Genomic DNA, 24593 nt, shown 5'->3' with positions numbered 1-24593 from the left:
ATAATGCTTTTAGATTCTCTCAAGAGTAATTTGATGCATCGTAGTCGAATGGATTAAGTATCGGAATGGCGATCTGCAGCTCCTCCCTGTTCCTCTTTGTCTTCTTGGTCTTCTTCTTCTTCTTCTTCTTCCCCTCTGTGGAACACGATTCAAGGAACTTTAAGAGTAATAGATAGTTTTAGTTCGGTATAAACTTTCACCGGATAAGATGTCCAGGGCTTTACGATAAGACCTGCTTCGAGGTATTCGCGGTTGTCCTTAATACCCTTGGAGAGGTATTAATTCTTCAATTATCGGGATAGAATGCCCGAGGTGTAATAAACTCTCTATTCAGTTCATCAATACGAGTTTTATATTATGCTATGGGAACAATATACAATCTTTGTGCGAGTTTGAAGTATTTTGTTATTGCACCAATTGGAATCTTAGCAGAAAAAATTTCTGCAAATAACTAGAAAAAGATGACTTGAAACTGAAATTTGTAGAAATTTTTATTTTCTTCGTTGAAACGTTATTTTTTTTGTAAAAATATCTACGAAATAGTACCACAAGTTACAATGTTCTTAAATAAAGAAATTATTGCAAGTAGTATTTCATGAAAATGTACAATTTTGTAAAAATTAATACAAAACTTACTAGTTAAAAAAATTTGAGAAACAACAAAATCTTAAAGAATTAAAATATCTGCTTACTTGTAGAATATTACAAAAATTAACAAAAGTGTCCCAATTCTAGCAATTTTATGTTGATTTCTATAACATTTTTTAAATTTATGTAGAATTGCTTAGATTCTGGCAGTTATACTTTATAGTTTTGTAGAATTTTGTAGAATTATTTTCGGTAGGAAAGGGAGGGGGGACAGATTGATTAATTGTATTATTACAATTCAAACCCCATATAAAACTCGTCAATCAATAAATTTTATGTTCTGCTTTATAACAATACTGTCGTCCTAACCTAAAAAGCAGTATCTCCATTTTTGGCCATTGTAATTTACTCACTTTCTATGTTTCTTAGAGAAATATCCGTTGTCCTACAAGACTAGAAAGCAGTAAGAGTACTAGATTAACATAAAATCACTCATGCATGTTACAGTATGTCCTTGTAGGACAACGGATATCTCTCTAAATAGAAAGTGAGTTAACTACAATGGCCAAAAATGGAGACACTACTTTTTAGGTTATGACGGCGGAACACTAATAACTTGTGAAATAAATGAAGTAATTCTTAAAAACGGATGAAATTCCCACTTAATTGTACAAGTATCGCTATTTCGCCTGTATATATATCACGTTAATCGCAATAACTTTATATAAATCCATTTTTAATTGGATTTTAAATGTGTACGTGAAACTTTCTCATTTCCCCCTGACATTATTGCGGTAGTTTGCACGGAGGAAGTGCAACGGTAATTCGAATGAGCGGGGCGATAAGATGTCAAGCGTTGGAGCAAGTGGTTTGGATCAAGGCTCCTGCGAGCCATGTGTCACGCGACGTTAAGGAGTCGAGCTGCACGTGCGGCACGTCAGGCACGCGCGGCCCCTGCTGCATGCAGCCGAGTTTTAATTTCGGCTGCAAACCAAGTGGACCGAGTGGCCACCTGGTCCCCGTTACGTTTCCCCTCGCGCGTTTAATTAATGTCAATTTCATGGCGATCACGATTTACGTTTTCGTCTTCCTCGCCACCTCCTCCGCATTGTACATCATACACGGGCTAATATATCGCTTTCCGCGGCGAGGCGGAATTACGAGCGCCCTAATTTACTCGTGGAAACGCTTATAAGGCGTTTCCCGCAATTCCCGCAATTTACCAATCCCCCCCGGAGTAGCTAATCCGACCATTTTCATGACTCCCGCTACTTTTCCGCGCCCGTTCTTCCTTACCACTCCCTCCGCGTTCGTGAGACTCTTCTCAAACTACTCGCCCCACATCTTGGTATCTCGTTAGAAGAGTATGGCGAAAGTAGTGCAAAAATTTATATTAGGGTTTTATTAAAATTGCCTCGAAATAATATTTAAAGTGGCGAAAACTTGTCGTTGTTATTTCGCTTCTCCTCTTGGTTTTACTTTCGAGTTTTAAATGATAAGCGCTAGGAGGACTCGTGTATTCTCAATTTGGAAATCTCCAGGTCAGGTTTAGGTCTCTCGAAACCGACCAGGAGCCTCGCATTAAGGTTGTATTAAAATAGCGTCGAGATAATATTTAAAGTGAGGAAAACTTGTCGCTTTCATTCCGCCTCTTTACTTGGTTTCACCTTCGAGTTTTTAATGATAAGCACTGAGAGAGAACTCGCGTTTCAATTGGATATTTCTAAGTCAGGATTAGGTCTTTCGAAACTGACCAAGTACACGGAGAAAATTTTCACTTGACATTTATCCGGAAAGCTCACCCTCAGAAAGGATTTCTGTTACCGAGACAAAAAATATTCTTGACGCATTTATACTTGTCACAACCTCATTTAGTATAAAAATATGACAATCTCAAACTAAAATCGATAATACTTATTCTCCTCTATCGAATTAAAAAAGATTGACTTAGTATATTGAGACTAGAATAATTTGTATAAATGTAAGTTTGTGTATTCTTGCATTTAGAATAAATTTTTCCTCCAACGCACGAAGTTGGCACCACGATATTTGACGACCGCCGCTAGGCCGCGCATGGTGGCGGCCAAAAACTCGGAAGTAAAATTCAGTCTCGTAGGGTATAAAAGGAGGCCCGCGAGAGTGAATTCTGATCAATTCTGATCCGAGTTTTTGACCATCACCATACGCGGCCTAGCGGCGGTTGGTGTCTTGCGAGCATGTTCGTGCCTGTCTTATAAGAATAGAATAAGATTTCCTTCAGTTCGAGATGTATTACCAGATCAAGAATATTATAAGATTGCCACGATTTTACATGGAATTAGTCCTGAGAAAAATAATGGGATAGCATCAAGATCATTTTATCCTAGATTTTAGAATTTTCCATTTAAGAATAAAATATTCCTTTCTCTAGAATAAATATGATTGGCTCTATATCGATCCTATTTTATGATACAGTCAAGTATAATAGCATTGGATCTGGAAATCTTTTCTGTGGGTGCTATGTAATCGTGGGACAACGTGGCGTTTCGAAGAATTTTATGAAAATTTTTTGACACTTTACCATACAGTTTAATAATAATTACACTTACTATACATTTTACTAGTAAAATTCTCATAAAGTTCTTAAAAATGCCCATGATTACATGATTTTCGGGACAAATTAAAAAAAAATTCTCCCCGCGTATCCTCGCATTAAGACTGTATTAAAAATGCGTCGAAATAATATTTAAAATGACACAAACTTGTCGTTTTCATTTCGCCTCTTTACTCGTTTCACTTTCGAGCTTTTTAACGATAAGCTCTAACAATAAGAAGACTCGTGTACTCTCAATCTGGAAATCCCCGAGTCAGGTTTAGGGCTCTCGAAACTGACCAGGAGCCTCGCATTAAGGTTGTATTAAAATTGCGCCGAAATAATACAAACCGAGGAAAACTTGTCGCTTTCATTTCGTCTCTTTGCTTGTTTCACTTTCGAGTTTGCACTGATAAGCTCTAACAGTAAGAAGACTCGCGTATTCTCAATCTGGAAATCCCCAAGTCAGGTTTAGGTCTCTCGAAACTGACCAGGTAGCCTCGCGTTCCCATATCGCATAATGACCGAGACTTTGCGCACTCCCGCTTGATGAGGCAGAAGTGCTTTTAAATGTCAGCCACTTCGATCCGAACTGAGATTGGTCCAATTAGAATCCTCCCATAGAATTGACACGGATAGTCGTAAAGGTTAAAACGTTTCTGCGAACGCGAAAGCGGGGATACAGAAACGGTTTCGCAGAAGCGAGACAGAGAGAGAGAGAGAGAGGGGGGGGTGCGCTAGCGCAGACGGATGATAATTATTTTTATGCTAAGCCGTGCCGAAGACCAAGAGTACTCGGTGCAAACGCGCGCGTACTCGCGCGAAACGGATGGATCAATATTAACTCGCTTTGAAGGTATAAAAGTTTAAAAGCACCTCCTCTGGATTAGGAACTTAGTTTTAAGAGCACATGAGTCGGAAATTATACCGGTTTATTCTCCGACTGCGAGCGCTTGCACGTGTATAAGTGTGTATAGTTTTATGAGAAACGCCGGGAGGAAACACGCGGTGGAATATACGTCGACAATTCCGCTACTAAAATGTAAGTTGAAAAAGGTGAGACCGTACTTACCTGGCGTTTGAATTGATCTTATTTTCTCGACGGGGAGGAAATAAAGTGTTACGGGGCGACGTGCGCGCGACACGCGGCAATAATGCGACACACCATGGCGTTTACGGTTCGTATTATAATTTATTACAATTTGTACAGATTACAAATCGGTACCTATGATGCATCTTCCGTTAGACATCATAAAAGGAGCGAATATTGAGCAGAACGCCGCTCGTTACTGCGCTAACATTATTATATCAGTTATCATGTAGTTACCCCTGTATAATCTATATTTGACACTTGGTGAACACTCCGGTCACTAATAAATATCGCGTTTATAGCCCTCGTCGTGTGCTCTGTCGGAAAATGAATATCAGAACGTAACGGAAATCGTAATCGCCGTCGTCTTCCTCTCCGCTCCCTCGTCACTGAAGCATTTTTGCATTACCTTCTAATCCCGATCGCTCGCGAAGCCGATCCCATCGGGTTCGCAATAATCTCACGGTCACCTCGTCGCCCTCGAGCGGCCATTATTCCCGCCTACGTCTCAATTCTCAACGGACGCTCATCTACTTTTCATTCGTTTTCTTATTAGTGATCAACAATTTACATGAAAAAGACAACATGTTGAAAAGTAACGGTATATGAATTACACGTAGTCCCGCGTCGATCCGCCCCCAGCGTTTCACCAATTCCTCCTTTCCGTTTCATAGGCTCCTCGAGAATAAAAATCATCGTTATTCGACTATCTATTCTATACATAGTAACATATATAACTGGAAGCCCTAGACTACTAGGTTTTACATGGACGACGTAATCGGATCAGACAGTGGTAGCGATATCTTCGTGGTGGGTGCCCGCGAGCTACCTGCTAACCGTCGGCTCGCACCTCGGCAGTACATTCGTTATCGGCGGCACCGTCATCGTCAGCGATGTCATCATCAGGAACAGGGTGGCCGCCACGATAGCCATTGTTATCGCCGCGCCGCGATTACCATTCCAGGGCCAATTCTGTCCGGCGCATCCGTTCGCTCCTGCTCAACAGAAAGTAAGTCCTGCGTTAAAGAACCGCGATAACTGTCGCGAGGAGGTAATGAAATTTTATGAAACGTGTCGACACGGATCGCCAAGTAGCCGGGACCGCTCCATTCCCGAGTAATAGATACGATGTTCCGAAAGGATATGCGACAAGTTTAATTATACCGGGGTGATGGCACTGCATCGGTAAAAGTCGTCGTAGACCGGCAAAGTCTCCCTCGCTAGAACGCGGAAAATGTAAATTTGAGAACGAGCCTAAGAAAGTTTCTCCGAACTTGAGCATCTTTTGAGAAGTTTCCTTCGCAATTACGACCCTATTTACCGCCGGCGGCTAAGTAATTTGATTCGAAGTGAAACGGGCAGACAGTAATTTGAGTTGTTGATTTCGTCCGTGAGCATTAAAAATACGGCTAGATGTGAGTTAGAATGAAAACTCAACTTGGATATCCGTTTTCTCTTTCGAGCCACCCCGACGATGATCCCAGTCGCGTTGTTTTAAATAAAAAATGTATTCGTTTCCCAACAAAATATATCCAAATAATTTAAATTACATAACACTTGATTGGATGGCGCTTGTACTCGGCGTCTTTTGTTACCTGTTTTTTTTTTAAAAAAAAAGGTTATTTCTATTATTATTCACGATTCCTATTTAAACTGTGGTACAATTAGTAATTGTGTCATCCCTAAAATCGGATGACGTCGGCAGTAAATGCTGATTACGCGCTTCATGAAGTCAAGTGGAGTCTCGCGTAGGACAAGCACGCCTTCGTCATGTTACGTTCGCGATTATCCAAGATGAGATTTTTCATAAAAATTACGATTCAGAATCTCTTGTAGTATCTCGTAATTTCACGACTGGCTGGGTATCATATTATACGCTCCGTTCGTCGTTGTGAGCGTTCTTAAAACGTTAACGTATTTGAACGAAGAGTTGAAGTAAGACGAAATTGAATGTAGAAGTCGAAATTGGTTCCTGGAGCCTAGCTTACGATTGCAAAATTTAGACCGCGATTCCGCCCCGAACCGGGGGACGTATTTAATTTCGCTAACCAATCGTCGGAATAGCATTCGTTAATATCGAAAACCGATTTATCCCGACGCCCTACCGGCGGCGCTGGCGATATTTAACCGATGCTCTGCAATACCGAGACACGCACCGGTGTCTTTTTCCCCTCCCCCCGTTCCTTAAGATCTAGCGAGTGTCCGCGGGAAAAGGTTGCCGTTATTAACCGCAACGGACGCGGATGGCTCTTTTAGAAAGTCTCGCGTCGGCGGATGTCGACGGCATGAAATAAAACTTGGGTAAAACGAGGCAAGGTAAAAGGAGGAACGCGGCGAAGAATCGCATTAAAGGCGACGTCGCGGCTCCGCGATTAAATTTTCAAGAAAGAAGAAGAGCGGTGGGCACCACTGTGGAGAAAGGAGCCAAGCAAACCGGGAGGGGAAAAAGCAAATTACCGGAAGGGCCGTGCCGGTCGCCGTCGGATAACGTTGGCAGGAAGATGCAAAGAACCTCGGCAAAAAGTGCACGATAGTAATTTCTCTAGAACGAGGAAATAATTTGAACGGTCGCGCCTGTGAAGCCTGAAACGAGCGCGAACTCTAGTTATAGTCGTTGTAATTTCGCCCTTCTTTTCGCGGATCATAATTCAGCTGTACCGCCGCCTACTATCTGCACTTTTCTAACGAGATTAACAAGTTTCCGATGTTGCGTTTTAATCGGCTTTACGCATCAGTTAAAGTCGACTTTAAAAAGACTTTGCTAATCAATTTACAGATAACCGAAGCAGCGAAAGAATTACTCGAATTATAATGGAAATGAGAGGGATTTTTTACAGGATTTAAGTCAACGACTGGATTTCAAAGGTAATCTCGCAATTTAAAAAGTTTTTTACGCTTGATCAGTTACAAATCCAATTAAATTGAAATGCACATGTAATATAAACATTATTCATTGCGACATTTAATTTTATGTGCAATATAACACACGGGAGAGTCCGCTATTATGAGATATGTACATATGTTGTTATTAATGACAATTTCTCCACGTTCACATCAGACTCGAGGGTTCGAAAGTCCGCCGCTATTAAAGCGCCATTTTGTGTATATATTTTTCCACTTTAACTCTCTAATTGTGTTCATTTCGATCCGAATTGAACTTGTTTTATTAATGATCGCACGATGTATTGCGACCGCTCTCAATGATGCTTTTCCCCGAATGCTTTCGTTATCGCGGAGGAGTAACAGTCATTAATTGTTACGGGACAATTCGTCTTCGTCCCACCGCTGACATGATAAATCTACCGACACTCAGCTGCGTATTTTTACACTCGTGGCTCATCGGATTAATAAACCTGTTGGGGACAGTACCACTTCTATTTATGAGAACGAGAAAAAAAATGGCACTCGTGAGATTAATACGTCGACGTGAATAATGGAAAGTCGATTTAGCCTGCACGTATCGCTATATCAAAAGTGAGAAAGTGTCTCTAAGATGTACTTGGATTCTCGTAACAAGACGCGAAACTATAGAAGGATAGATTGAAAGAAAAAAATGACAGTTTTATATTAACGTAAATAGAGTCTCCGTTACGTCGTTAGCCGGCTCGGTATTTTACTTGGAAAAGACGTTCAAATCCCAATTGTTTTAATAGCAAAATCTGCTGGTGTAATATTGTCTCTCGTCCGTTACATTTTCGATGAGGTCAAATGTTATTGTTCCCTGAGCTTATATGGCCTTCGACAACGATTCATGTCGGCAACAGCCTGGAGGTTTGCCAGGGCCGGTAACAACATGCTATTTATTATATTTCGTTATTACGTCGGACAAGAGAACGACTCGTAGGATCCCACTTGATCTCAACCTTTTTCGTACTACTGCGAGTGACATCGCGATCTGCACTATAGGTCCCTTAATCCAATTAGATATCATTTTAGTGTGTCATTATATCAGGTTTGTAATAAAACACACGCGTAGAAAAACGTTATGTATTTCAACGCTACGTATTTCTCGTCGCAAATTTGATCATAGCAGATTTGTAATAATTAAATTTCGAGAACAAAATAGAAACTTACAACAAATTGTGGAGCGTATCTCTTGTTCTATAGTCGAGAGAAAAGAAAGAGAAGTAAAATTTTATGGTGCCAATTGAAGTTTTCGCACGTACATATTTTTACTTACACGCTTATGCATAAACAACCATGTACTGCACGATTTGTGATAAATTCGGTCTTAATTCATCATCGCAGCTGTGATTTTTCTGAATGAAATGTTGTAGCTGTGAGTGCGGTGTGAAAAAGTTTCTCGTGAAAAGACTCTGATTCCAGTGTGCGACGCGTCCGTAAATGCTTGGGCTTTACGGCTGATGGTTTACGACTCTTCGTCGTACGTGCATCGCGACTCGTATTTTCCTCATGCTTTCGCCACACGCCATCGAGCTCTCCTGCTTCGAGCAGCGATCGTTAATAAATCAGGAAATATCTAGTATAATATATATGGATGATCGAACGTAATTTTTCGGTGATACTTTGAAAACAAGTTCTTTTTTTATTTTCGATATATCTTTAAGTTGGCAGTTTATGTGCTAATATTACAAAACAATTGTTACTGCACAATTTACTTAGATCCAAGACAGATCTACGTTCGATAAAAATAATGTCACATAGAGAACGCAAGGTGATTTAGCTGTTTCTACAAAGCGCACTCGGTTCCTCTCGTTTAACTTTGCTCCTTCCTCGTGAGGACAATCTCCGAGGTATGTTATAATTTTCGGAAATGAGAGTTGTTTTAGTCAACACGACTGGCTATCGAAATCTCTTTATTGCACGGGGGGGAATTTTCTCTTAACGTTTATCCTGAAAATAGGGCAATAACAGGGCATTTCAAAGAATGAGAGTTTTTGGAAATGTTACCATACATTTCACTAGCAATTGCCCTTAGTGTATATTTTACTGGTAAAATGTATGGCGAACTTTCAAAAACTCTCATGAAGCTCTTCAAAATGCCGTGTTGTCCCACGCTAAATCTTTTTTAAACATTTATTACACGTAACTGCGTTGCTGGCAATTTTACTTCTAAATATCGAAATAATTGTTTCATTGTCGTTTTTTAGCCAAATACCATTCGGAAATTGTGTTCCTACAAACCCACTGCGTTTTGGCGAATCACTTTAATGCAATCATTGTGAAATTTCCTCCTGTTGGATGATGCAATTATTACACAATATTTGAGACATTTTCCCATCGGGGCGGTTAATATGTGAGTTGGATTATATAAGTACTTGAAAAGGATCACGACTCAAACGGTCGGAACGTTGTGTTCAATAAAAAAATTCGGTAGCCAGGCATGTCGACCACAAGAACTTTTACACCTGTTAATTATTCGCTGGCAAGGCTAAAATTATTCACAGATAAATTTAACCTTGCCAGTATAAGTTCAAAATCAATGATATGTAATTTTTAAACAACCCACACCAATGTTTCTATTTCAAAAACACATTACAACGTTTCGGTCCCGGATTTGGACCCTTCTCAATTATTCTGTAAATTATCAAGTAGTCTGTGTACAAAATTATTAGAGAAGTTAAAATTATTGTTCTTGCTACTGGTTTGTTAACATTACAACAGGTTAACGTTATTTCGAAATAGAAAAGTTCCCCCCCCCCCAGATCCGTCAGTTTTACCGTGTCTATGGTAAAAGCGTCAATTTTTACGAAAGTGTACCCAGTAGAAGTTTTCTCGCATTACCGCTGCGGACTGAACGGATATTACCTCCCTACCTTCTGAGATACAAGACGATGTCATTGCGACGTCCACGTCCGCGAATAAAGTTTTTACGAGGTCTGGCAGGGGCACGTCAGAATTACTCGCGAGGCACGTGAAATATTGAATATTACTAAACGGACGGGAGAGGTCAGCGATCGAGTATGCATAACCACAAGGAGGGACCTGCCTCCCGGGATAATTGGGAAAATTATAGAGTCGTTGCAAATTAGGCGCTCGACTTTTAATTATAGGAATAATGACGTCTCGCATGACGCTCGGAAAAATTATCTCATTTGCTGGAGACGGATAATTACTGCCTCTCCGTCTGACGTGGACGCGTATACATCGTGCGCTCAAACAGTGCATTTCGCAAATAGAACATAGGAGAATTATGTGCATACACGCCGAATAGCCATTTGTTTTGCCGACGTGCACGTTCGATAAACCCCCTCATCGGCTTAACTCAGGAATAATGCTTGCTCGTTTGAAAAATTACTTTGTTAACGACACGTTCGCTCGCCTCTCGTCAATCGACCTCCGAAGCACTTGATTCGATGGGCTACCTTCGTTACGGTTCACTTAGCTCGTGTAAATTGCACCTGTGTGTGCTTAACCCGTTACTCAATTAAACCGCGAACCGTCGCCCCATTTAATCATTATTGCATTATAATAGCGAATTAGACGGTCGGCGATATTACAATACTTATACAATTTGGTGAACGTCCCCGTGCGACTCGAAACATTTAATTGTTCAATAAAAAAGTTCACGTAAAACAATGAAACAGTTGAAACACGCAGTAAAGCCATGGCGTTGACGAAGCTAGAATTCGATCCAAAATCTCGGTCTGAGCAATGTGTAGCTAATAAAATTGCTGCTTTTTCGTAAAAGTTGGCTATAAATTTCTCGGACCGAATTAAAAACTTTACACTTGGAATTAAAAATATCGGTAATTGACGTTTTTAATTCCGCCTCCTATCTTATCGACCCTGATCGAGTTCGCCAGCGGCTTTAGGATCCCCTTGAAAAGCAGAAATCCTCAAATAACAAAACGTAGCAAAATGAATCGGATATCGCGAGTGTACTGCAAACTGTCGCGGTTTTACAAATAACAGCTTCCCGCCGACTGATCACAAATTACGCTGACGGTACCCAGGCGAAAATTTTAAGTGAGAGATGATGTTTATATTTATTTATGAAGAGTTTTATCGACAGTTACACTGTTTATGGAGAGTTTTATTGATGGTTACACCGTTTTGGAAGTACGTTGCAAACACTTGGTTACTTCTTTATTAACAATAACATTTTACAGCCACTTAGAAAATTATAATGGACACGTTTGACATTGTATCATTAAACGCAATTTGAACATGTCACAAACAACTCCACGTTTAAATTTATATCTCACGAACAATTCAATAAATGTTACAAAACCCAAATAAAACATTGACTCAACATTTAAACAAGCTTCTTATAAACATATATTATTTTCGTGAAGGGTAACCGTAAACAAGTGTAAGAAGCGTCGTTCACCGTCAACGACGGACACGGTCGTCGACCCGCGTTCCCCATGCGACAATGAGCCAAAAGTAGTAGTAGTGCGCGAACTATTGCCGACTATTGTACCGCCGACTATTGCTTTCGGCACGCCATCGCGCGAATTACATGTCCATCGCCACATGTCCGCTGTCGCAACGCGGCGCGGGCGAAAATCACAAGCGAAATCCGTCGTCGCGGCGCGGCGCGTCCCTTTCCCGACGACGACTTCGCCTAACGTGACATTTAGCACGTGTAGAGCCGGCATTTGGCGGACGGCCAATTATTTGTCGGGTCGCGTCGAGTCGGAAACGTCGACTCCCCGAAGCCTGAAATTTCTCCGGTGCCGCAGCGCCGTTAGCGACGTCCACCCCCTCTCGTACGTGGCCAAAGGGGAGGCCGGACGCATCGCCGTCCCTCTGTCATAACGCATTCGACGCCACGTATAACAGATTACAATGTTATACGTCGCTGAATCCGCCTAGGTAAACACGCTGAATCAAAGGAAAAGGGGTTCGCGATCGGGACGTGACACGGGCGAAACAAACGGGGGGGATGGCATCGTTCTCCATCAGCGTCACTCGTCGATAGTTCTCTTCACAATAGTTTCAACAGCTAAGCGTGTAATTGCCTTTTTTTTACGCGAGACAAGTTGTTCTCTTGTGGGTGAGTCACAACGGTTGTAATAAACAGTCAGGTAAATGGAGATGTGCCAATATTGGTCCGGCTGGATCTTTCGTGCCCAATAATATTCGCGCGAATTTGTTTAGACATTCTCGGACCAGCAAACTACACGCTGTCACTGTCGGTCTTGAAACACAGTCCGAAGCCGAAATGGCGCAATCACACAATTACATTGAAAATTAAGGGGATGCTGGGGTGATTTTGCACCTTTTGTACTTTTGCATCTAAAACCGTCAATTCGTGAAAATATCTGTGTGTAATACGGAAATTATAAGATTTACGCGAACAGAGAGAGAGAGAGAGAGAGAGAGAGAGAGAGAGAGAGAGAGAGAGAGAGAGAGAGAGAGAGAGAGAGAGAGAGAGTCACTATTCGCACTAAATCAAAGAACAGCATGTTATCAAGAAAACTAAGTTTAGAAGAAAACAAAAGTCTAAAAAGAAATCTATCCACTTACCTGACCTATAACTTATTTAAGTAAATAGATTTTTGTCAGGCTTCTAAATTTAGTTTCAATAATTCCATGCCGTTCCCTGATTTAGTCCGAATAGTGAGATGCTGTCTGTACACAAAAGACCCGTAATTTGTATATTACACAAATGTTTCCGTGAACTGATGGCTCTAGGTGCAAAAGGTGCAAAAGCGTGGAACCACTCGAGCGTTCCCTTACGAACATCTTTCAGAATAATCATAAAGGAATTAGGATATTCGAAATAGTGGCGAGTGTGGCGCAGAGAAATGTGCGCTGCTTAGGAAGCAAATGAACGAAAAGATCCGAGTTCAAATTCACGGATACCGCCTGGTGTTTTCGGAATCTTCCGAAGGGAAGTTTAGGGATGTAGTCCTCCGGATTGGAGGTTTCCTTCGGCAAGGTTAGCAGCCTACCGAAGATGAAGTATAAATCCAAATGTTCAAAGTACCAGAACGAAATGGATAAAACGGGCCTAATTCACGAGGAAAAAGAAGAAGAAGGTATTGAGATATTAGCAACGTAAAGAACACTACTGTCATTAAATTAAGCGAAATGTTGCGCCGGGTGTTTTTTCCGTTATTTATTATACTTAATGGCAATGATTGCACGACCGTATATTAATTACCGGCGGATGATATAAGTTTCTTCGCGGCAAAATACACGCGACATTATAATATTTCTGCCTGCAGTTCTGCAGATATTATATTTTGCGTAGTTTATTAATGTTTTATCGGCGCATAAAGTACTATCTATTAATGTTTCAGCTCCTGATATATTTTCACTCCGTTAAAATCTATGCTTTAAAATGGATAATATTCCTCTTTTATTACTTTTAATACGGCACGCCGTAATAAAGATATATCCACGGCGCCAGCGAGTACCGTCACAAAGCGTAACGAAACAGAGACTGATAAAAGGTTTTTACGGAATGAAGTATAATGAAAGCAAACAAATGAAGTACTTCGTCATGAATATGTATGATCTAGTTAGTGCTTACAACATGTGATTGTCGCAAAGGATGATCGCGCCATCAGATAAAGCGGGATATATTGCATCGCGCGCGCAACGAACTTATACCAGTCGATTTTGGATCGTATCTACCGTTTCCTGCTTCGAAATTTGATTTCCATTTCTGATAACTCATTTCCACGTTCAATCAAATTGCCAATCCGCGAGGTACTTGAAACCGTTTCGTTCTGATTGTCAAAACATGCAGATTTCATCGTGCATCCCCCACGCGGTTTATATCAAATCTCTCACATATACATTTTCCTTCCCCCCCCTCTCGTTTTGACAGCGATCTATTGCAATGGCTTGCGTTAAATTTTTGTTAGATCACACATCTCTCCCTTCATTTTGAAAGAGACTGCATTTTATGGATATTATTACGTTGGGTATTAAAGATTCGCGAAGACGTGTAGTGTGCAATTAGATCTTCGTCGGAGAAGAATCGACGTGAAATTGGTGGATGTAAAATTGTAAGGCAAAAGGGGGGGATTGGAATAATCTGTATATACGCAAATATCATACGCTTCCGTACTTGCCGGCTCTACGCAATTTGTAGTCGATGGAATTAGACTGTCGCGAATTTGCACCTGAACCGATAGTAAAGCAAGACAAAGGACCGGAACTGCGCCACAGACGCCATTATTTGCATGCAAATGAAACTTTTATGCTGAAGAAGAAAAAATCCTGCTGATTGAAACGGGGAATCAATATGATGACGAGCTCTTGTATCGAAGAAAGTAAATTTGAAATACATTTCAGATGCGCCTCTCGTCGAAATCGAAAAACTAATTGCGTTCTTACGTAAAGGGGAAGCGCAACTAATCTGTATTACAAAGCGTTACTGCGAAACATATGCCATTAATATGATAATTTTTACATTTTCCGCCAACATTTTCACAACGTTATTTATTCTCATATAAATAATCATGAATCGAGGATGCATATTAACACGCGGTACATAATTGATAAGCGCTGATGAATTCATCATTAATATAATTTCCGTCAATAATTAAGCATACGGTATTTATAGATCAATATTGATGTGGCTATTACATATACAAAAGGTATACGGTATAAAATTTAATTCTTTTCATTATGTTTCAATAGCCGACGAACACAAGCGTTATATATTTTACATTTGACTGTGTGTATCGTGCTTGCATTTTAATATGATTTTACCATAAAATCTGCAAAATACATTTTCAAACAAAGAACTTTTTAAAGCGAGAGATCGTGCACTTATATCAAAGGAACATAAAAATAATCGCGTTCTGACAATTAGGACGCGTACAGCTTCAATTAATTTGCAGTTGAATTTTGCCTTTACGGCTTATTAAAATTTCTCCCGAGACACGAAATTATTTAGCATAACAAACTGATTCAATGTAATTTTTCCAATAACAAATAAGGAACAGCTTTTAAATTAGATTTAATGACAATATGAATCAAAATGTGGAGTCCGAGAAACACAAGAAATTAATACATCGTAGACACTTTATGCCTCACAAAGTATTAAATATTTTGAAACAATCTGCCTCGGTATTTGATTATGCGGGATACAACGCGTAGGATTTTAACACTTGTGGCATACAGCGTGCCGTTGCGTTTACGCAAGACTGTCGTGTTACATCTGCATATTGACATCCAAGCAAATAGAGACGCAAATTTCGTGTATCATCTTGCGAAATTTGATAGCGAATATTAAAAGAGAGATACGACATTGTGGTTTCTTAATTACAATTGTACTTATAATTATAATTAAAAAACCACTTAATTGTAACATTATTATTATAAGCGGTTAGTTACGACCGATAATAATTCATATCGTGACAATAATTCTTTATTGAAGTATGTACATACGTACATATTTACATACTTGGCACAATTTATTCTCATTCGAAGCAGAGATCGGCCCAAAGGCCTGTGTCCACGGTGCTAGAACTTGGTCCAACTTTCGAGGAATATGTAGCTTTTCCATAAAAACCGCAAGTTGATTGGACCACAAGGACCAAGTTCTAGCGTCGTGTCCACAGGCTTTAAGAGAGCATGGTAATTATTGTTTTGTAGCAATTATTTCTGTAGCGGTATTCGCGTTCGTGTATATATCTTGCATATTTTCTCGCGGATTATACCTTAATGTGGCGGTAGAGCTCGGTACCCCGAGGATCGGAAAGCCTGACGACAGGAGGCGAGCTTACCAGAGACGTTGCATTACCACGAGCTGTTCGATGGCTTTTACGTGGCTTACGTATTTTATGCATTGGACACTATCCAGTGGATAGTGCGTCTGTTCTCACCGGCAAGTCGCCACTGAGTGTATGAGCAAACCGCGGACGGTTCGTCGCGTCTCGTTTTTTAGAGTGCCGTACAAAGTATCGCGCGAGAAAGAGTTATTTCCATAACTAGCTCGCGCTCGCGCGATCGTAATTACGCGCGAGTGTTTTCGCGAGTGGTGTACCTGTGCGGCAGTCCCGACATCCTCAGAGAAGGTAGAGGTCTAAGAAAAGCGCGAGCGAGCACGGAAAAAAAAGATTTGCTATGACAATCAAAAACCCTGCTAGTCTAGCAAATTTACCGCCGTAATATACGGACAGCCAGTTTGCTATGTTGCAGTAATCAAATCGCAAAGCTGCATAGGATTAGTAATTATATCTAATAAAATTTGATGTTACAGCACGGTAGATTTGTTAGTAGAGCAAAGATGATTCTTTACTACACCAATGGAAAAAATAGCTTGGTACATGTAACTAATTTTTTTGCTGTTACATAAAAGAAAATTAGGTGCATTAATAAATCCTATTATAGCAAAATTATTAGTTACGCCAACAATTAAAATTAGGTAAAGTAATGCTCATTAAAACATTTACTCTGTCATTATTGTGGCGATCGCAATATGCGATACCTGACCTGGCTTCCACGCCTCCCTTTATACCCTACGAGACTGAATTTTGATTACGAGTTTTGGCCGATACCATGCGCGGCCTAGCGGCGGTCGGCGAACTACTTAGAGGCTGGCGCTAGCTACGTCTCGCACTTAGCGAAAATGATTTGTTGCAGTAACTAAGATAATTTCAACAAAAATCGATTTGTTTTATGAACAAAGTAACGATTGCTCTTACACACGACTTCTTTGCTGCATTAGCAAATTTACTTCTTTAAAACGTTTAATTTTGTTCAGCAAACTATAGATTTGCTGAATCAACTAAATCAGTTTTTTCCGTGAGGTTATTCACGTATTGTATTTTTTGCATGCGTGATATATTTCTTGCGCAAAATTAATTATCACATGTAAGTAAGTGCAAATTATGGGACATTTTAGACGAACCTTTTCAACAAAGATTATTATTGCAAACGAGTATATTTCACTTCTTAAGTTTTAATCTATTTTTATATGTAGACGAACGTTCCTTGTTATGAGACAGGCTTCTAATATGAGATAGCGGGGTTTCTGCTAGATTAATAGGCATTTATTGCCCTTGGAGTGAAATCTGTTTAGTGGAAAGTTGATTGTTAGATCGTGTAATCGTTGCGAAAATAGATTTGTGATTGAATTTGGATGATAAAAACTTGCTACCTCGTATTGAACTCCTATCTCATGATAGAAGACTTTCTCTATTTATAACAAACTGCTACCTCGTATTGAACTCCTATCTCATAATAGAAGACTTTCTCTATTTATAACAACTATTTCCAGATCCTGTTATTCCAGGATATGAAGACTATTAAAATAGTTTGGACAGTTTAAATAGTTTATATACATACCAGAAATTACACGTGTGATAACTCATTTGATGAGTCTTTAGCTTTCAACAATTGGGCCCAATGGCACGAAAAAAATTGGTCTCGGAATGATTGAATGTAATTAAAATGTATAAGTATTTATAAAACACAAGGTGGATCAAATTGCTATCCTAATATCAGAGAGATATTAATAATTTTTGAATGAAAAGTGTCTTGATTATATTCTAAAGTCAGACAAGTGCCAACCAGACGGAATCTACTAAAATGTTTACTAAAACATTTAAAAAAATGATAGATCTGATGTCACAAAATCTTTGACTATAAAATTTCTCAAAATCTCATTGACTTCGACTTGAACAATCGAGTCTTGAATCAGGAAACTATTTGTTCTCGCATACGTAATAAGTTACACTGAAGGGCGTGTGTATCTTACATTTACTTTGATTGTTAGATACACACATGTGTAATTATTTTCATAAGAATCTATTTATTTTAAATATATATTCATTCTACTTGTTTTACATATACATATTTTTCAATAAAAAATTATATATTTTAAATGGATTTTTCAATAAAAAAATATTAATTTATGACGAGCAATTTAATGTTGTACGTTGGAATATTAATTCACATTATTCTTTTGTATTTTAATGTGAAATAATTAGTATAGTATTTAGTGATTAATTAATTAAATTAGTAATTAATTAATTAAAAAGTAATTAATAATTAATAAATAAAAAGGTACATATAAAAGACACGTTAAAACCAAAAACTGTCGATTAGATCTATTGGATGGAAGTAATACAGGAACTTTCAAGGTTCCTCAAAGTTTCCTTGTTCTTGCTAAATAAAATATAAAATAATTGATATAATACGGCTTAATTAAAAGAATAATATAAATCCTAATTTGATTCAGGCAAAATGAATTTAATTGCAATAGCTGGTAAAATCGGAGCAGTCTGTATAAAAGTCACTTCTATATTTCTCTAACAATTCTCGCTAGAATGAAGAATTGAATTACTATCAGACAAGCGCGAGACCATGCAATTCTATCCAGAGGAGGGATCCGGAGAAAAGAATGTGGATCCGAGGAGAATATTTTTCTATGCAATCCTTAATTAGAATTTTATATGTTTGACCAACCATGTTTCTGTAGTCCTGAAAGTCGTATATCTCAATTTTCATGATATCGGAATATCTTCCTGAGACACGGATCTTTCAAGGATCTCGCTATTTAAGAACCGATCTCATTAAAAACTCAATTAGTTTAATTGTTAATGAAATGAAAGAATACTTATATAAAGGTTTATATTAAACCAATAACTGGAAATACAGGGAATTTCCTGGCTTTATTTTTCGTATTCTCTAATATTAGAAAAGTAATAGAACATTCTACCATTTCTCTAACATTAGAGAAAATATTTCCATATTATTCCATATGTAAACTTAAAAGTTCTTTATTATGCATGCGTGAGAGAAAAGTGTTTGTCATTTTAGTATAAATTTATAATAATTTGTCGCGCCGGCAGTGCGAACGGTATCTGTTTGGAGTTATCTCTTACGTAGAAATAAACAGAAAGTCTAAGAGAATCTGCGTACAGAAACTCGTCGAAATAATGAGCAAGGGGGTTCTGTCTCGTCTGTTTTCCTTCGCTTCCGTGCGAGTTAGCAAATTGAGCAACTATGGTGCTCATCGAAGCGCTTCGTATTAGCGCACATTTCATCGAGGTATAATGACAAGGCTACATTTTCATGCTTCTCTGCGATACTCTTACACGGGCTCCTCGTCTCGTGACGGTAATTTGAAATTTCAAGTAATTTCCGTAGAGCGTATCATTAATAGATGCCTTGACACTTGTTCCTCTTTCTTATCATCGTTATTACATTCTGCAGTGCGCAGTATTAGTATCGTAGAGCCCTAATGCTCCGCGGAAGAAAGGGCGTAGCTCTCGCTGCTTCCCGTATCTCCGCTGAACTTCTCTAATGCAGTATTTCGCGATTTGTAGTGTACATAATGATATTGAAATAAGAAGAAACTTCCCGTGAATGTCCAAGAAGCGAGATCCGAAGCTCGGCAAGATGGAACTTACGTCGCCAACTTACTTACTAATCGAAGCGAATCTCTTCACGGGTCGAGAGAAAGAGAGAGAGAGAGAGAGAGAGAGAGAGGGAGGGAGAGAGAGAGAGAGAGAGAGAGAGAGGAGGGGAGAGGAGAGAGAGAGAGAGAGAGAAAGAGAGAGAGTCTCCCTCCGTGCCACCATGTCTCCTTTTCTCCCTTCGTAATGCCTTTCCTTCCTTCGGCGCCCAACTTTCGCTTCACACTCTTCCGCCACTTCTTCGCGGCCCTTTCCTCACTTTGCAGACTTCAACATTCGCGCGCACGCCCGGGGGTGCTTACTTCTTACTATTCCGGGATACCTTCGAGAGCGCGGCTGCGAACTCGCTTCGCATCGATAATGCGAAACGTATATCCTGCCAATGGGGCGGAGGCGAGCCGATTTCTTGCAGGAAAAGGACGAGGGCGGGTACTCGGAGCACGGAGGCGAAAAAAAAAGAGGCGCGGGCTGTCTTCTTACTGGAGACGTATCGAGCTGCGATTCCTTTCCAATTCTGAGGACAGAGCGAATCTAAAGAGTGCCGGCAGCCGGAGATGAATATTAACGACCACCCGCTGGCATTTCGCTTTCATAGAAATGATTGGACATGGATACAGCGGAATTTCTAATCTGCTCGTTGTTTATATCGCCCGCTTGGAAATTTACTTTGGGGAAGCGGGGGATATTGGCTTCTCGAGGGCGCAACCCTTTTCTGATCACGCAATCAGGTTTTTCCTCTGATTCTTTCATCGGATGAAGGGCTCACTGGAATACCAAACGAAATATTCAACGAGAAGTTATTAGTTGCGTGACGACCGAGATCTCGTTAATCACAGTATGTTCTCGATACAGAAAGTGCAGACTAATTTCTCCTTATTGCAACGCGTGTGTCGTTCGTTTATCCGCGTCGGATCCCAAGCTGGATTTTATTCCGTTTACAAAAGTTGAGTTTCTCGTATGCGTGCACTATGTCTAATTGGTTTTGCTTGAGTGAATATGGATGCGATGGAATTTCTAATCTTCTGACCTCGCCATATTGTCATACCGCGTGCACGTTATTATCGGTATCGATCGTAGAGGGTAGACCGCTTGATTTTCGGGTTGAGCAGACGGTCGATCTCAATGCGGATTATAGACTGCCATACCAATTCCATTACCTGGCTGCGCAGCCGGCCATGCAAATTTTCGTGAGCCGGTAGCGCAACCGGATATGCAAATTCATCGGAAAAAAGGAACCACGGATATGTGCGATTGCTCGACTCGACTCGAAACTCACTACGATTTATGAATTATAATCGCTCTGGATATGCTCTTCTCTTTTTGTCGCGTACAAGCCATCCATTTCTCGTCTCTTTATTTTGAAATTATTCAATCGTATTGATTCACTGTTTCGTTTATTAATTAATTTATATTTATTAAAGTTTCACCTGCGATCCGGCATATGTTCAGGATCTAGTTTGAATGTTTTCAACTTTAATAATATCGTTTGAATAGAAATATCATTTAAATATCGGGATTTTTGTTACAAAGAATTATTTGCGATAATTAAAATTTTATAAAAAATAGAAAGATCTGGGAAAGATAAAATAAAATTTAATTAAAAAATTTATACCCAATTTTTTAATTTAGTATTACAGAACAATTTTTCTTGTTACAAGTTGACGCAAATGTACAATTTTCAAAAGACTGCTGCTACGTACTTAAAATGTAGATTCATTCCTTCAATCCATTTATCTGTTTATAATAGTTAAGCTTTTCTTTTCCATTCGCTTCGTAGTTGCATTAAAAATAATTCAAGAACGTACACGCCGTCGCGTACAATTTCCGTTATATTTGCTCGTATCTTCACGGCCGAACAGTGTCAACACAGCAACTATTTCGAACTCCGAGATACGAGTCCACCCCGTACGTACTACAGTCGAGCAAATACACTCGCCAACGCATCTCGGATTTGTGATGTATCTTGGTTAAAGTAAGGAATACGTTTAGAAATTGTAATGAGCCGAATTCTTGTTTGCACATATTTCTTAAAAGGTTCAGTCAAGGTTTAATTATGTAAAATGAGTAATTTATCATCAGTAATTGAAAGTTTAACATTAAATAGATCGCAAAATACTATTTTATATCCCTTTCTAAAATTGAGATGTTACCAGCGCGAATGACGTTAATATCGAACAGTTCAGGCCTCTTTTCCGCGATGCCGATTGGTTTCGGAGCACTCGAAGCGCGGTGTGCTTCACTTCTCTTTTAGATTCACAGTAAATGAAGATTTGCAATTTAGACATATACATTTGTATACACCAACTATTGAGGCAAAACCTCTAATCTTAGTAATTAGAACTTAAGTGACAACAATTTTTGTTTCGAAACATAGTCTCGATTGAGCAGATTTAATCGTTAATTTAATCAATACTAATAAGTCCGCAGAGTAATACACAAAACGTAGTAACAGTCACGGAACAAAATAATGTAAAATACAATACTAAGTACGGAATTTTCCATTTTGTAGGAGGGACAACGAATTCTCAACGTTTTTTGTTGTTTTTCCACTCGGCGCGGTGACGTATGTGTTTTTGCGTGCCATCGTGTACCTGAAGGTCGCCGCGCTCTCACTCGCTCGCCGAACGTGCCAGCAGGCAGTGGCGAGAGTCGCTCCGTGCGTGGTAGGTATTACTTTTGCGTTATCGGTTTCCAGGACTCGATCGCGATGGATATATGGATAAAACGCTATTGACTTGTACACCTTCATCAGTAACAAGTAACGTTCTTCGATTAATTATTAAGTTTCTACAACTTGCAATGAGAAACGAATTGCGTGTTGAGGCGACGGCTCTTTATCAACGTATACATAGATATTTTATGAGACTAATTTGCCTAAAAGATGAATGTAAAACCGTGGTACTTTGTCACAGTTACATCTCGTTTACGCGCCGCGCTTTTAATTATCTATCGATTTCGCGTAATCTGTTCCATTTTCTGGAAAAAGAAAGAAATTTGCGCGACTTCGGCGTTCGCGTTGTAATTCGCTCTGTCGTTCTTCGCAACTCGAACGGGCAGGAAGTAAAGAAAGTCGCTTATTGCACGTCGTTACATTATGTAAGTGTAATCGAAAATGAGCTCGATTAACTGTTGCAATTAATAACAACTATTTATCGCTGGAAGTTTTGCTCACATAATTTATTTCGAGGATTAGATTGCACGGCAAAGATTGTAAAATATCGTTTCGTTGCGGACTAACAACTACTTCTTTAGCATCATCGCAGATTATGCTTCCAATGCTCGCGTTGCGTTTTACATCGCCAATTCAAAAGTGATTTATCCATTTATCCTGTTCTTCCGAATCAAAAATGCAAATTGTTAGTTTGAGTAATTTGTATGACAGAAAGTCACGCGATATTTGTTAATAATATTTCGTGCGTTTTGCGGTATTTCACATCGCGTACGGGAGTGCCCGAAATTTCGCGCGATCGATCATTTTCGCGAGTGTGTGTTATATGAGTGCAACAAGGAACTCTGAGAGCAGGCCTAGGAGGCATCGGGCAACGGCGGAGAAATCGTGAGGCAAGTGTCTTACATTTTTATGTTTTTTATTTCTCTTTTTATTTTTCTAAAATAAATGAATATTATAATTTAGAAAAGTAATAATACGTGGGGTTGCGGCTCCTTATTTTCTCTTACAATATTTCATCAGCTATTCAATACGACGTTTATTACAATACAAAAGAAAAGTATATATAACCTTGTGCAATTAAAAACTGTTTCGTCCTTTGCCACAATTGTCGAAAAATAAGTCCTTGGAATAACATAACACAAGACAGATAGTCGACAACAAAATTAATTAGAACTCATCTGAAGCATCGTGCTTGAACATCACGGTTCAATACGTAGGCAGATTGTAATTAGTTCAATATTCGTCACATCATATTAGTAATCGCGATTCGGTAAAGGGAACTCGAGTGAAGTTCGTCTCGAGACAGTCTGACAGTCTCCATTTTTCGCGGTCCAATAATCGATTCTCGGGTGAAGGAGAGAGCGTTAAGACTCGAGGGCGCGGGATCTTAGTGGATTTTATCTCGTTCTGCCGAGAGGAAGCGACGTCAGCGTCGCGGCGATGGCATAAAAGAGGTACACGACGGCGCGTATATTGCGCACGGGGTAGCGAATGGTGCGGGCGTACCCTCTCGCGCGCTAGTCCTAATGCCACGTTTACGCTTCTTTTAGTGCGGAGTAACGGTATCGACGGCCGTAAGTAGGCACCGACGCCATCGTCGGCGTGGATGAAATCCCCGATCTCCGAATGCGATATAGCGCCCGGTTGCAGTTTTATCGCGTCTCCTCGCCCGGATATTGTCGGCCGACTCCAGCCCGACGTGAAATCTCCTGTAATCGTAACGACGTAAATCGTAAACGCGAGTTTCCTCCACCGCGATGGAGCGCATGCCGGGAACCGCGTCTCTTCCCGAAGGAACCATCCGGTCGCTCGTAAACGATTCGCCCTAGTCGCGACCTGCACACCGGGCTTTCGGGGTAGATTTTCCCTCCCTCGGTGTGTATTCGGGACGAAGTTTTCGATCCGATTTCGTCAAGTTGATCTACGATTAGCGGCGACGAGAGTGCGCCCCGGTACGGATTGAATTTACCAGCAACGACCGATTTCTCCGGGACGTGGGATATCGACATAAATTTATTTAATAGCTCCTTTGGGAGGAAGTGGAAGGGGGGAGATAAATCTTACTTCTGGCGGCGAGAAACTTTCAGATGTATTTGGTCTTGGTGTAACTTTACGTTGTATCGTTCTCGACATTGTTCTTTTGCATTTTATGTAGTCGTTTTGCGCCGACATCGCTGCGTCCGCCGATTTTGTATACACAGAGAGGATTGTTTTTTGTTAATTACCTGAAAATCATGTAATCGTGGGACGACATGGCGTTTTGAAGATTTTTTTGACCTTTTCCAAGTAACATGTACGGTAAAGTTTCAAAAACTCTCACAAAGAGAGAAGTTTCTCTTAAAATTTAGCCTGTAAATCGTGTAATCGTGGGACAAC

At 39.9% G+C, this 24593-nt stretch overlaps 1 protein-coding gene across 2 annotated transcripts in view; it reads right to left on the bottom strand.

Annotated features, from left to right (window-relative positions):
• Positions 1-4332: 4332 nt before the first annotated feature.
• Positions 4333-24593, bottom strand: part of LOC105563838 — a 138616-nt gene continuing 118355 nt past the window's right edge. The window contains exons 6-7 of one of the 2 annotated variants that reach the window (XR_001009074.1): positions 4660-5245; positions 4333-4567 (exon numbers count right to left, since the gene is read on the bottom strand). Coding sequence is in view for 1 of the 2 variants with exons in the window: in XM_012015780.1 (XP_011871170.1) it covers positions 5076-5245 (170 nt within the window). In the remaining variant the exon portion in view is untranslated. Of the gene's footprint in view, positions 5246-24593 lie in introns of both variants that reach the window. The other variant, XM_012015780.1, reaches the window with a different exon arrangement.

The sequence above is a fragment of the Vollenhovia emeryi genome, unplaced genomic scaffold (genome assembly GCF_000949405.1).
Source record: "Vollenhovia emeryi isolate VEMERY1.0 unplaced genomic scaffold, V.emery_V1.0 DF939170.1, whole genome shotgun sequence".
Lineage (NCBI taxonomy): Eukaryota > Metazoa > Arthropoda > Insecta > Hymenoptera > Formicidae > Vollenhovia > Vollenhovia emeryi.
Note: the sequence above shows the minus strand (reverse complement) of the source record. Positions and strands in the feature narration are given on the sequence as shown.